The 13,339-nt window shown below is 43.0% G+C and overlaps 1 protein-coding gene across 3 annotated transcripts in view; it reads left to right on the top strand.

Annotated features, from left to right (window-relative positions):
* Window positions 1-215: 215 nt before the first annotated feature.
* Window positions 216-13,339, top strand: part of PSMD12 (proteasome 26S subunit, non-ATPase 12) — a 28,446-nt gene continuing 15,322 nt past the window's right edge. For 2 of the 3 annotated variants that reach the window (XM_081804670.1, XM_081804671.1), the window contains exons 1-3: window positions 216-411; window positions 9,368-9,427; window positions 9,514-9,642. In XM_081804670.1, coding sequence (XP_081660796.1) covers window positions 304-411; window positions 9,368-9,427; window positions 9,514-9,642 — 297 coding nt within the window. In that variant the 5' untranslated portion in view covers window positions 216-303. The remainder of the gene's footprint in view (window positions 412-9,367; window positions 9,428-9,513; window positions 9,643-13,339) is intronic. The other variant, XM_081804669.1, reaches the window with a different exon arrangement.

Genomic DNA, 13,339 nt, shown 5'->3' with positions numbered 1-13,339 from the left:
ATATATGGGGCGGTCTATTCTGTTACACTAGTTTTTCTCACCGCCGCAAATTTTGGATGAAAAGTCTGTCACGGAGACAAAACCGGACGTGAGCTGCAGGGGCGAGGATGAACCCCACCCTCAATCCCGCCCCCAGGGCTGTCCGCGGCAGTGCCGGACTGGCGGCCAGCGCACGGGGGCCTCGTGGGGTCCTTCGTGCGGGCTCCCGACGCACTGCCTGAGCGGCTGCGCAGGCGGCTTCCGGTGTGGGTGACGACTGGTGGCCGAAGCAGGGGGACATCAAGGGACGTTCAGGCAGGGACCATGGCGGACGGCGGCTCGGAGCGGGCTGATGGGCGCATCGTCAAGATGGAGGTGGACTACAGCGCCACGGTGGATCAGCGACTGCCCGAGTGCGAGAAGTTAGCCAAGGTGAGGGGAGGCCGGCTGGCTGTTGGCGGGCGCCAAGGGCTGAGTCACGGCGCGGAGCTTGCTTAGGCCTCAGGGGGCCTGCTGGCTGGAGGGCGCGTCCCCCACTGCCTGCCCACCCCGAGTTGGGCCTGCATGAGTAGGAGGTCCCAGGTCAGCTCCTCAGCGGGAGTATGCTAGTGTATGCAGGTTCCCAAACCCTCCCCAGGACAGATGGCCACTGCCCGGAGGAGTTGGGGCCCCATAGTACTTTTTACCGTTTCTTGGTACTGTTTAACGTTTACTCTAGCAGTTTCCCAGAGGTTAAGGCCGCTTCAGCGTTCAGGCTAGATCAGAGAGTTGAGTTCTGTTGCCCTTGCTGAATCAATCTGTGTCGTTAAGTTGTTTATGGATCATGGGATGTTCCTGGCCTTTAGCCAGGAGAAGGGTTAGGAAAGTGATAGGGGCGGGCGCCTGGGTGGCTCCGTCGTTAAGCGTCTGCCTTCGGCTCAGGTCATGATCCCAGGGTCCTGGGATCGAGTCCCACATCGGGCTCCCTGCTCGGCAGGAACCCTGCTTCTCGCTCTCCCACTCCCCCTGCTTGTGTTCCTGCTCTCGCTATCTCTCTCTCTGTCAAATAAATAAATAAAATCTTTAAAAAAAAAAATTGGCTCAGTGATAGGGGCGAAGGTGGTTAGCACAGGATCCCTGCCCTTAAGGAGTTCGTATACATCACGAATTAGACGAGTCAGGCATGGTGGTGAGTTTCACACAAGTATAAACGTGCCGCTGGAACACAGAGAAGGAAGCTGTTCGTTCTTACTGGTGGGATAAGGGAAGGTTTTACAGAGAAGTTGACGTTTGTATTGGGCCTTAAAGAAGATTGGGATGGGGAGGAATCGTTCCTGGAGCGGGAACTGCAGAAGTAAAGACAAATTTCACATAATTGCAGGATAACCTTTTTAGGGAAGGTCATGAACAGTGGTTTAGCCCAACTGCTTATCTCTCCTGGAACAGAAATTTAACTTGATCCTAACATTTATTACCCCCCGGCCCCCCCCCCGTCCCCGCTATGTGCCAGGCAAGTTTATGTATCATTTTATATAAGGAAACCAAGGCTTGCAGAGTTTCTTGTGGAACGTTAACAGTTAGTAATAGAACCGGGGATTCAAAACTAGGTTTTGTCTGTAGTGGGTTTGGATGGTTGTTAAATCAACTCCCATCATGGGCTGTTGCTAAGAATCCTTGCTCTCAGGCCTCATTAAATTCCTTGATCAATCCAGCCACAAACACTTACTGCTATTCACCTGGAATGCATGTACTAATAGAGTTGTTTTTGTCCCTTAAGAAGCTTACTGCATAAGTACATTTAAGTGTAATAAGTTCAGGGACAGGAGGAGTGTCAAATATTACTTCACAGTAATATTTCTTAGAAAGAAACCTTTTCAACACTTCCCTTTTTTCTGATGAAGGATTTAATAGAGCTTTACAAAAGACAGGGATAGGGAAAGATGATGAAGTTGATACACATGAATTTCTTAACTTCAGTACTTGATGGAGGGGAGCCATACATTCATCTCTGTACTAATTGGAAGCTAGTGTAAAGAAACATCATGTATATAAGGGTTGGAAAACACCCATAGTGCCAGGCAGATAACAATTCCTGGCATTTAGTGAGTACTTTCTGCAGTGCCAGACACTCTTCTGAGTGCTTGCGTGTATTAGCTCATTTGGTCCTCACCTTAGCCCTATGTGATAGGTATTGTTCTTCTTATCTTACAGACGTGAAAACAGTCTAAGAGAAGTTAAGTCACGTGCTCCAAGGTCATACAGCTAGTAAAGTGGTGGAGCCAGGATGCAGACTGATTCTGGTGCTTGTGCTCTTACCATGCTATCCTGCCTAGGGAGCCAAGTGTAATGAAAACCTGAACTTCTGAGAACCTGTCCAGGGAAAGGGGGCAGTAACTCTTCACCTCCAGTTAATCTTTACCTATTGGGGATGAAGGCCAAGCCTTGTCAACTCTTCTAATTTGAGGGAGAAACCAGGAATATGCAGTGTTTTTTTAATATGAATTGCCTCAATATTTAGAAACTGGACGCAAATCTGTTTTAAAACACATTTGAGCCAGTACCACATAGATCAAACAAAACATATGTGTGGGCCAAAGTCAGCCCCTGCACCACCACTTTGGAAGTCATAGATGGCTAGTGTCCAAAGGAAGAAACCATTTGCTTTAAAGAAGTACAGCTATTCCTAAAGCTGAGATCTGGGAGAAAAAAATCTTCCCTTTACCGATTTCTTCTGATAGCTTACTGTCAGTAGTCAGTGCTAGACATTGTGGGAAGTATAAAGATTATTATTAGACAAAGCTCTTGCCCTCAGATAGCTTATAGGCCAGTAAGAAAAAAATTTCACTGTTACAGTTGTAGTAATCATGTGTAGGGGCATTTATTTAGGACATTGTGGTTAGTTCAAGATGGTTGAAAAGACTTGCAAACTCAAATGCCTTTTTAGGTGTCAAATTGGTAACAAATGTTTCAAACAGGGAATGTTGGGGCCTGTTAAACTAGGTAAAATTAAAGCTATTTGCATTTTTTTTTTAAAGCCAGTGAGCCAGTGAAACAAAACAAGGCACAGGTATGGATTATTTTTGTGAAGGAGGCAGGTAGAGGGCTGGGGGATGGCAGGGTATAAGCGTTTTCGTTTTTGTTCTTTAATGCAAACCCACAACTTTCAACTTTTGGATTAGATGGTTGTCTTACCATCTAGTTAATTTTAAGATTTGTTTCTTTGTTTTGCCTTTTATTTTGTAAAAGATTTTATTTATTTATTTGACAGAGAGAGAGTGTTTGTGTGCATGCACACACAAGCAGAGGGAGCAGCAGAGGGAGAAGGAGAACCAGGCTCCCCGCTGTGCAGGGAGCCCTATGCGGGACTTGATCCCAGGACTCTGGGATCATGACCTGAGCTGAAGGCAGACACTTAACCAACTGAGCCACCCAGGCGCCCCTGTAGAACACTTTAGCATACATTTTTCAGTTTTTTACTTTGAGCCCATCAATAAAACTAAAGAAAACTTTATTGTTTTTACTTTACTTGTGAGAAAACTAAGGTTCTTGCAGCTTAAGTGGTTTATCCAAGGTCTGCAGCAAAGCCAGGTCATGCTCAGGTCTCCTGGCAGCAGGTAGTGTTCTTTTTGCTGTATCCTGCGACCTCTTTAAGAGACTTACTTTTGTACTTAAGTCATTTTTTATTTTTTATTTTATTTTATTTTTTAAGATTTTATTTATTTATTTGACAGGTAGAGACATAGCGAGGGAGGGAACACAAGCAGGGGAGTGGGAGACGGAGAAGCAGGCTTCCCGCCAAGCAGGGAGCCCGATGTGGGGCTCGACCTGAGCCGAAGGCAGACGCTTAACGACTGAGCCACCCAGGCGCCCCAGTCATTTTTTTTTTTAATGTGAAAGACAAAATTTATGTGTATAGAAACTTAATAAGAATGTACCCAGTGAGAAAAGCACAGATAGCAGAAACCTTCAAAAGGCAAACTGAAGTCTAGATGTGAGTGGTAAAATTGCCAAATCTAGGCCATTTGAATCTCCTACAATGACCTATGTTTCTGTATTCCAACACTCATGTCACATTCAACAAATAACACCAGTCACTAATGTTTATTGCTGTGTACTTTTAAAAAAATATTTAATTAATTTATTTGAGAGAGAGAGCACAAGCGGTTGGGGGGTGGGTAGGAGCAGAGGGAGAGAGAGAAGCAGGCTCCCCACTGAGCAGGGAACCTGATGTGGGGCTTGATCCCAGGACGCTGGGACCATGACCTGAGCCGAAGGCAGACGCTTAACGACTGAGCCACCCAGGTGCCCCAGTATTGCTTTAATCCTTACAGCAACCCTGTGCGGCAGGAATTATTATTATGCTCATTTCACTGAAGAGAAAATTAAGGGTAAGTGGTAAGACCTGGCATTTAGACCCAAGCAGTCTGGCTTGCAGAGCCTTTGTTTTTAACCATTACATTCTGACGCCTCTGTGATTGGTATTTGGGGTTGGTGAGATAGTAAGAGTGATACTAGTTCTTGGTAATGATTAGTGCTTCACCCTTGGGGCCTTTTCTGAACTGTAACTGTGTAGTACAGAGCAGTTCCTAATACACAGAGGATCACCACCACCCTTCTTGATTATGATATATTTAGTATGTGGGTATTTGGAGATTATTTACATTCTTAAATTGAATATATCCTTTGGTGGTGGTTCTTGTCTTTTCATTTGGTTAGCTGCAGCCTCTTCTTAAGGTTAATATCAAAAATAAAGAGGAGGTGAAATGTAAAACAGTTTATTGACTGTTAGCAGCTTGGACAAAGAGACACCCCCCCCTTTAAGAAATAGGTCCTGTGAAAGCATTGGATTGGTATTAAATTTCAGCTGTTGGGGCGCCTGGGTGGCACAGTTGGTTAAGCGACTGCCTTTGGCTCAGGTCATGATCCTGGAGTCCCGGGATCGAGTCCCGCATCGGGCTCCCTGCTCGGCAGGGAGTCTGCTTCTCCCTCTCCCACTCCCCGTTTGTGTTCCCTCTCTCGCTGTGTCTTTCTCTGTCAAATAAATAAATAAAAAATCTTAAAAAAAAAAAAAAATTTCAGCTGTTGGCCTTTTTCTTATTTAGGTTGTTTAACAAATCATTAAAAGATTGGATCCATTTAGGAGTTAAAGGACACAAACATATGGAATTTGCAGATACCCAACATGTATTGATGTTGAACAAACTCCTTAGTCGTTTACCTCATTTACAAAGATTATTTTGATGAGAAAAATGAGTCACAAAAGTCACATGTTCTGACGAGTTGGTTTTGATAGCTCTGACCATCTCATTCCTCTGAGTTGAAAAGCAGGATCGAGGAGGTGGAATTTCAAGAACTGTGTGAAGATAGGAAAGAAAGGAGGAAGATGGTTAGCCATAGCATTGAGCATGGAAGAATGGGAGAAAAAAGTGGGATGTTTAGAGAATTGGGAGTTGTATTTAATGAAGTTGATGGTAGCGTCCTTCAAATCACACTGAATTGCCAGCCATGTAATTTGTCACATCCTACATAGTGTGACAGTGAGAATCAGGAATTCTGAGCCCTTAAGGTCATCTGATAGTTCTAGTCATTGTCAATGCATACTATGTACAAGTTGGTGCATGGGAAACGATCAAACATGGTCCAGCCCTGAAGGAACTTACAGACCACTTAGGAGGCAAGATATGCATGTTAATAACTGGTACAAGGTATAAAGGGATGTACCATCATATCTACAGAAGCAACATGATGTGCTTTGCCAGGTGCGGAGTGAGCTGGTGCCAGATGCAGAGTGAGCTGCAGTGGTGAACAATATAGATGCACGCAGTCCCTTTTCTTAAAGAATTTACATTCTAGTGAGATTAGGAAGACAGTGTTAAAACAGAAAAGAGTTTGGAGTCATTACAAAGCAGAAAGTCAGGGGGCTTGTGAGTTAAAGAAGGAAGTGCTGACTAACCACTGATTATGGGGAGTTAAATTAAGAATGTGTTCCTGAGGGGTGCCTGGATGGCTCAGTCGTTAAGCATCTGCCTCCGGCTCAGGTCATGATCCCAGGGTCCTGAGATCAAGCCCTGCATTGGGCTCCCTGCTTGGCAGGAAGCCTGCTTCTCCCTCTCCCACTCCCCCTGCTTGTGTTCCCTCTCTCGCTGCGTCTCTCTCTCTGTGTCAAATAAATAAATTAAATCTTAAAAAAAAAAAAAAAAATGCCTTCCTGAGAAGGTGACCGCTAACGTTCTGTTGATACCTAGAGCCCATGGCTCTAGAGTGCTATGTGATTTCTTCACACATAGAGCGCAATTCTTTAAAACCATACTCTGGGGGCGCCCAGGTGGCTCAGTTGGTGAAGCGTCTGCCTTCCGCTCAGGTCATGATCCCAGAGTCCTGTGATCGAGCCCAGCCTTGGGCTTTCCCTCTCCCTGTGGTCTCTCACTTTGTCTTTCAAATAAATAAAATCTTAAAAAAAAAAACCTTCTGAATTAAAATACCATAAACTATATTCTGTTGATTATAGTCACATGACTAATAGTAATTGTAAAAATGACACGTGACCATTAATGAACAGTATTTTGCATTTTAACTTTTTTTGCACTACATTTGTTGCCAGATAGTAACCATTTCCCTAATGGAAATTACTTTGATGGAAGCAAAGGTGTGATTTAAACTAACTACATTTTGGTGTCATGGAGGGAACATTGGGCCAGGAGGCAAGAGCCCTGGGTTCTGGTTCTGCTGATAAGTTTTGTGGCTGAGCTGTTTGGTCCTTAGTCTTTTTATAGTCTAAAATGAGGTGATTGGATTAAATAATCTTCCTCTTTACAGTTCTAAGATTCTTTGATCTTTTATGATTTATTAGCCTTTAACTTTGAAGAATTTATGGATTTGTTCTTTGTTCTTTTCCTATGATGGACATTTAGTCAGCATTCATGGTACACATGAATCTATAGAATTTGCAGAACTGATACTCCCCCTTTGCATAGGAAACATTGTTACAATGCTAGTAATCATATGTTTCAGATTTAATTATAGTAATCATAGATTTCAGAGTTAAAGTTCAAATAATGGCTGTACAGTACATATTCTTTGCTCCATAGAAAATTCACAGTTTAAACGTTATCTTGGAAAATATGGAAAGAATATTTTGAAAAGTCGAAACGTTATTTGTATCCTTAATTCAAAAACTTTCTTTTATCGATAAAAGAGTAGTACTCATATACTGTCCATACATGTCATTAAAATAAGTTTCAGGGCACCTGGCTGGCTCACTTTGTGGTGCATGTGGCTCTTTTTTTTAAGATTTTATTTATTTATTTATTTGACAGAGAGAGACATAGTGAGAGAGGGAACACAAGCAAGGGGGAGTGGGAGAAGGAGAAGCAGGCCTCCCGCGGAGCAGAGAGCCCGATACGGGACTCGATCCCAGGACCCTGGGACCATGACCTGAGCCGAAGGCAGTTGCTCAACAACTGAGCCACCCAGGCGCCCTGTATGTGGCTCTTGATCTTGGGGTTGTGAGTTTGAGCCCCACATTGGGTATAGAGATACTTAACAATGAAATCTTTTTTAAAAAGTAAATAAAAATAAATAGTAATAAATTTCATTTATAGTTAGAAAACCAGTTTCAAAATAAAACCCTCCTCATCACTTCTAATTCATTCACTGTTACTAATACCAATATCTTAAGTACTTGCAATTTTTATTTTGCTGTGGGCTGGTTTTGTTTTTATCACAATGTGGTTTGTTTTGGTTTTGGGTTTTTTTTTTCCTTAGATTTTATTTATTTATTTGAGAGAGACTGAGAGTGAGAGAACGATCCCAGGACCCCGGGATCATGACCCAAGCCAAAGGCAGACAGACGCTCAACCAACTGAGCCACGCAGGCGCCCCACAATGTGTGCTTTTTTTTTTTAAAGATTTTATTTATTTATTTGAGAGAGAGAATGAGACAGAGAGAGCATGAGAGGGGGGAGGATCAGAGGGAGAAGCAGACTCCCTGCTGAGCAGGGAGTCCGATGCGGAACTCGATCCCAGGACTCCAGGATCATGACCTGGGCCGAAGGCAGTCACTTAACCAACTGAGCCACCCAGGTGCCCACAATGTGTGCTTCTTAATAGGATAGCTTATTTTAGTCCTGATATATTATCATTTAGGTTTATATCATTTGGATTTTGTTATTCCCATTTCCTAACGTGTACCCCAGAAAAAATATTTTATTTTTGCATATGAGAGATAGAGGCTGTTGTCAGTTGACAAAAAGGGGTATTCCATTTGGATCAGTATCTGCTTAAAAGTGTGACCTTTGGGGCGCCTGGGTGGCCCAGTCGGTTAAGTGGCTGCCTTCGGCTCAGGTCATAGGATCGAGCCCCACATCGGGCTCCCTGCTTGGCGGGAAGTCTGCTTTTCCCTCTTCCTCTGCCTCTCCCCCTGCTTGTGAACTCTCTCTCTCTTTCTCTGTCAAATAAATAAAATCTTTAAAAAAAAAAAAAGTGTGACCTTTGGCATACTGTGTATGGATATTCTCAGGTGGTCTTCATTTTCTTTTTTTAAAGATTTTATTTATTTATTTGACAGAGAGAGACACAGCGAGAGAGGGAACACAAGCAGGGGGAGTGGGAGAGGGAGAAGCAGGCTTCCCGCGGAGCAGGGAGCCCGACGCGGGGCTCGATCCCAGGACCCTGGGATCATGACCTGAGCCGAAGGCAGACGCTTAACGACTGAGCCACCCAGGCGCCCCTGGTCTTCATTTTCTTTAAGCACAATTATAATTTACTTTAAAAGTCATTGAAGAATGAGGGGCTCCTGGCTGGCTCAGTTGGCAGAGCATGCGACTCTTGATCTCGGGGTTGTGAGTTTAAGCCCCACTCTGGGCATAGAGCTTACTTAAAAAAAAAAAAAAAAAAAAAAGTCATTGAAAAATTTCTTGTCTTTTCACCACCAAATATCCTTTACATTTTTCCTCGAAACTTCATGTTTTGAAGTATTTGTTATGGTGACATCATAAAAAAATCGTTCATTTTTTCCATTTTTGTTCTTCAAAGACACGTGTGAGTGCCACTTAGAGTCTCAGTTCAGAACAAGATAATCTGGTTACCACACTGAGTTGATCATTTAGAATCCAAAATGACTTTTTTTCAGGTGTTAAATCATTGTTCTATATTCAGTTTCTCTTAGGCATTTTGAAATGTTAAAAACAGCTTGTGGGCCCTACTTTAGGAACCACTGACTCAGGGAGTCCACAGGAAAAGCAAGCACTACCAAGAGGAGAAAACCAAACAATAGTAGTGGGGGTGGCCCTTTTCCTCTAAAATGGATTTTTTTTCTTTTCTGTGTCAGAAACATCTCATTTTAGACTAGTTTATTTGGTTTTGTGTTGGTGGTAGTGTTTTCATTCTTCATTTTTATCTTTTGTTTTAGGAAGGAAGACTTCAAGAAGTCATTGAAACCCTTCTCTCTTTGGAGAAACAGACCCGCACTGTGAGTAGATTATAGTGAAAACCTCAATTATCATTAATTTCATTTAACTGTGCTCCATTAACTTCAGTATATTTTCATTCTTACAGGCTTCTGATATGGTGTCTACATCCCGCATCTTAGTTGCAGTAGTGAAGATGTGCTATGAGGCTAAAGAATGGGATTTACTTAATGAAAATATTATGCTTTTGTCAAAAAGACGGAGTCAGTTAAAACAAGTGAGTTCATGAGTACATTTGCATTTAAATTAGGACTTTAGAAAACCGTTCTATGAATTTGTTTTAAATTTACTGTTAAATCAGCATTACGTTCTAGACAGTTTTTAAAAATTATGTCCATATTTTTATGTCAGCTGTTTTTATGTTTTTTCTTCTAGTTTTTATATATTTGAATATTTTTACAAAATTGTGCTGAGTGTTGGTGCAGCTTTGTTCTGTTTCCATGTGGCTCCATGTCTTCGTGTTTATTTTTTAAAAAGATTTATTTAAGAGAGAGAGAGCATGCGCACACGCCCTAGCATGTGGGGTGGATGGGGGAGGGAGAGGGAGCGAGAGAATCTCAAGCAGACTCCTGCTGAGTGCAGAGCCTGGTGGATCTCACAACCCTGAGATCATGACCTGAGCCCAAATCAGGAGCTGGATGCTTAACTGACTGAGCCACCCAGCACCCCCTCATGTTTATTATTGTATTGTATTGTATTTTATTTATTTATTCATTTTTTAATTTATTTTTTTAAACATTTATTTTTTGACAGAGAGAGAGACAACAAGAGAGGGAACACAAGCAGGGGGAGTGGGAGAGGGAGAAGCAGGCTTCCCTCGGAGCAGGGAGCCCGACGCGGGGCTCGATCCCAGGACCCTGGGATCATGACCTGAGCCGAAGGCAGACGCTTAACGACTGAGCCACCCAGGCACCCCTTCTCTGATTTTCTAAGAGGTTTGCTTTCTGTAGGACAATTTGGCAAGGGCTGCTTATTTATTTGTCTTGAGGCAACCTGGGTTATAAACAAAAATATGTGTTTTATATCGTACTGGTGCCATTCCAGGCACATATCCAAAAATACGGTTTATTAATAGTCATACATTTTAGAGCTAGTAGGAGGGGACTGTTCACCTCTGTTGTTTTTCTGATTGAGAAATTGACATTTATATGTAAGACTCTTGGAATGTGAAGAAATGTGCCAGGTAACCTCTAGTTCAGTGCACAGTATAAATCACAAGTAACGGTAGTACCTCTTCGGCAAGGTGATTTGTTTTTTTAAAAGTTACACACGGGGCGCCTGGGTGGCTCAGTTGGTTAAGCGACTGCCTTCGGCTCAGATCATGATCCTGGAGTCCCGGGATCGAGTCCCGCATCGGGCTCCCTGCTCGGCAGGGAGTCTGCTTCTCCCTCTGACCCTCCCCCTCTCATGCTCTATCTCATTCTCTCTCTCAAATAAATAAATAAAATCTTAAAAATAAATAAATGAAGGGCGCCTGGGTGGCTCAGTTGGTTAAGCGACTGCCTTCGGCTCAGATCATGATCCTGGAGTCCCGGGATCGAGTCCCGCATCGGGCTCCCTGCTCCGCGGGGAGCCTGCTTCTCCCTCTGACCCTCCCCCCTCTCATGTGCTCTCTCATTCTCTCTCTCAAATAAATAAATAAAATCTTAAAAAAAATAAAAAAATAAAAGTTACACACATAGGGGCCCCTGGGTGGTGCATTCGGTTGAGAGGCTGACTCTGGATTTCGGCTCAGGTCATGATCTCGGGGTCGTGGGATAGAACCCTGTGTCAGGCTCTGCACTCAGCGTGGAGTCGCTTGTCCCTCTCCCTCTGCTCCTCCCCCAGCCTGCTCTCTCTCTAAAAAATAAATAAATAAAAATCTTAAAAAAAAAAAAAAGTTACACAGCAGTATATAGTGAATGACATAGAACAGTGAGTGGCCCTAGGAGACATGAAAGGAGGAAGAGAGGGTTTTGATTAGGTTTGTCAGGGAGGCTTGCTGGAGAAAGAAGAGTTTGAGGCAGTCTTGCAGCTGGCTAATGGCATGACCACAACTGCAGTGAGGTTCCTCTTTTCGCTGTGACATGTCTCCTTAGCTCTGGAAAGTGCTTAAGGACACAAAATGTGCCTCTCCTTTTCCCATAATTACTTTTTACCTAAAACTTTTCTTTTTGCTCTACCAGACTTAGAAAGTAATGATTTTCTTAAAATAACCTTTTCTAGATTGCTTAAAATTAATGGTTTCTAATTCACTGTCTGTCACTTGAGCCCAGGGGGTAAGCCTCACTCCAGCCATGACTTACCTAATGACCTGTATTTTTTTTCAAGGAACAGCAGGATGTTCACTTACCATTAGAATATTGATGTAATTGTTTCGTTTTGTTTTTCTTGTACCCCATCTGATTTCTGTTAATGTAGTTTTTGCACAGCTTTTAGAATTACTAAGTTGTACGCCCTTCTAGAAATCATGGTTATAATTAGTGTTAGAGGGATCATTTTTTGAGATACAAGGTGTCCCAGAGCCTTGCACTTATTGAAAGAGTTCTATTTTGGGCGCCTGGGTGGCTCAGATGGTTAAGCGTCTGCCTTTGCCTCAGGTCATGATCCCAGGGTCCTGGGATCAAGTCCCGCATCGGGCTCCCTGTTCAGCAGGGAGCCTGCTTCTCCCTCTGCCTCTTTCTCTCTGTCTCTTATGAATAAATAAATAAAATATTTTTAAAAAATAAAAATTAAAAAAAAGTTCTATTTTATAATAAAACCTTCATTTTCTGTAACTCCTGTATCTCTGAACAGCCAATTTTTCAGATAATTAGAAGTTCAACCTGGGGCACCTGGGTGGCTCAGTTGGTTGAGCGACTGCCTTCGGCTCAGGTCGTGATCCTGGAGTCCCGGGATCGAGTCCCACATTGGGCTCCCTGCTCGGCGGGGAGTCTGCTTCTCCCTCTCCCACTCCCCGTTTGTGTTCCCTCTCTCGCTGTGTCTTTCTCTGTCAAATAAATAAATAAAATCTTTAAAAAAAAAAAAAGTTCAACCTTAGCTATATGAATACTGTTTTTCAAGGAAATGTTTGCAGGATATACCATGGGATTTTTTTTTTCCAGCTTGATTGAGGTATAAATGACAGAAGGTATTCTGTTTACTTTTCTGCTATCTTAAAATATGCATTTTCTTTTTCTTTTTTTTTTTTTAAAGATTTTATTTATTTATTTGAGACAGAGAGCATGAGAGGGAGGAGGGTCAGAGGGAGAAGCAGACTCCCTGCCGAGCAGGGAGCCCGACACGGGACTCAGTCCCGGGACTCCAGGATCATGACCTGAGCCGAAGACAGTCGCTTAACCACCAGCCACCCAGGCGCCCTAAAATATGCATTTTCTTGATGACAAAGAGTCCTAATTATTATTCTCAATGATTATGATAATTGATAATGCTGTTCAGAATCTGTATTAGAGGTTGCAGACTACAGACCACGACCAAATCCTACCTGCCGGCTTTGTAAATAAAGTTTTTGTGCGTAGCCACCCTTTCATTATACATTGGCAGCTTTGTAGTTACAAAGGCGGAGTTGACTACTTGCCCCAGAGACCCTGTGGCCCACAGAGTTTAAAATATTTACTATGTAAGGGGCGCCTGGGTGGCTCAGTTGGTTAAGCGACTGCCTTCGGCTCAGGTCATGATCCTGGAGTCCCGGGATCGAGTCCCACGTCAGGCTCCCTGCTCAGCAGGGAGTCTGTCTCTCTCTCTGACCCTCCCCCCTCTCATGCTCTCTATCTCATTCTCTCTCTCAAATAAATAAATAAAATCTTTAAAAAAAAAAAATATTTACTATGTAAATATTTACCAAAATTTACCAAAATGTTTTGCTGACCCCTGACCTAGATGATAGAATGTTATAGAATGCTAGAGGTGAGGAACCTGGGCAGGGGATACGTGAC

The sequence above is a fragment of the Leptonychotes weddellii genome, chromosome 15 (genome assembly GCF_054177405.1).
Source record: "Leptonychotes weddellii isolate Sample4059 chromosome 15, ASM5417740v2, whole genome shotgun sequence".
Classification (NCBI taxonomy): Eukaryota; Metazoa; Chordata; class Mammalia; order Carnivora; family Phocidae; genus Leptonychotes; species Leptonychotes weddellii.
This window is presented reverse-complemented; position numbering and strand designations above follow the sequence as displayed.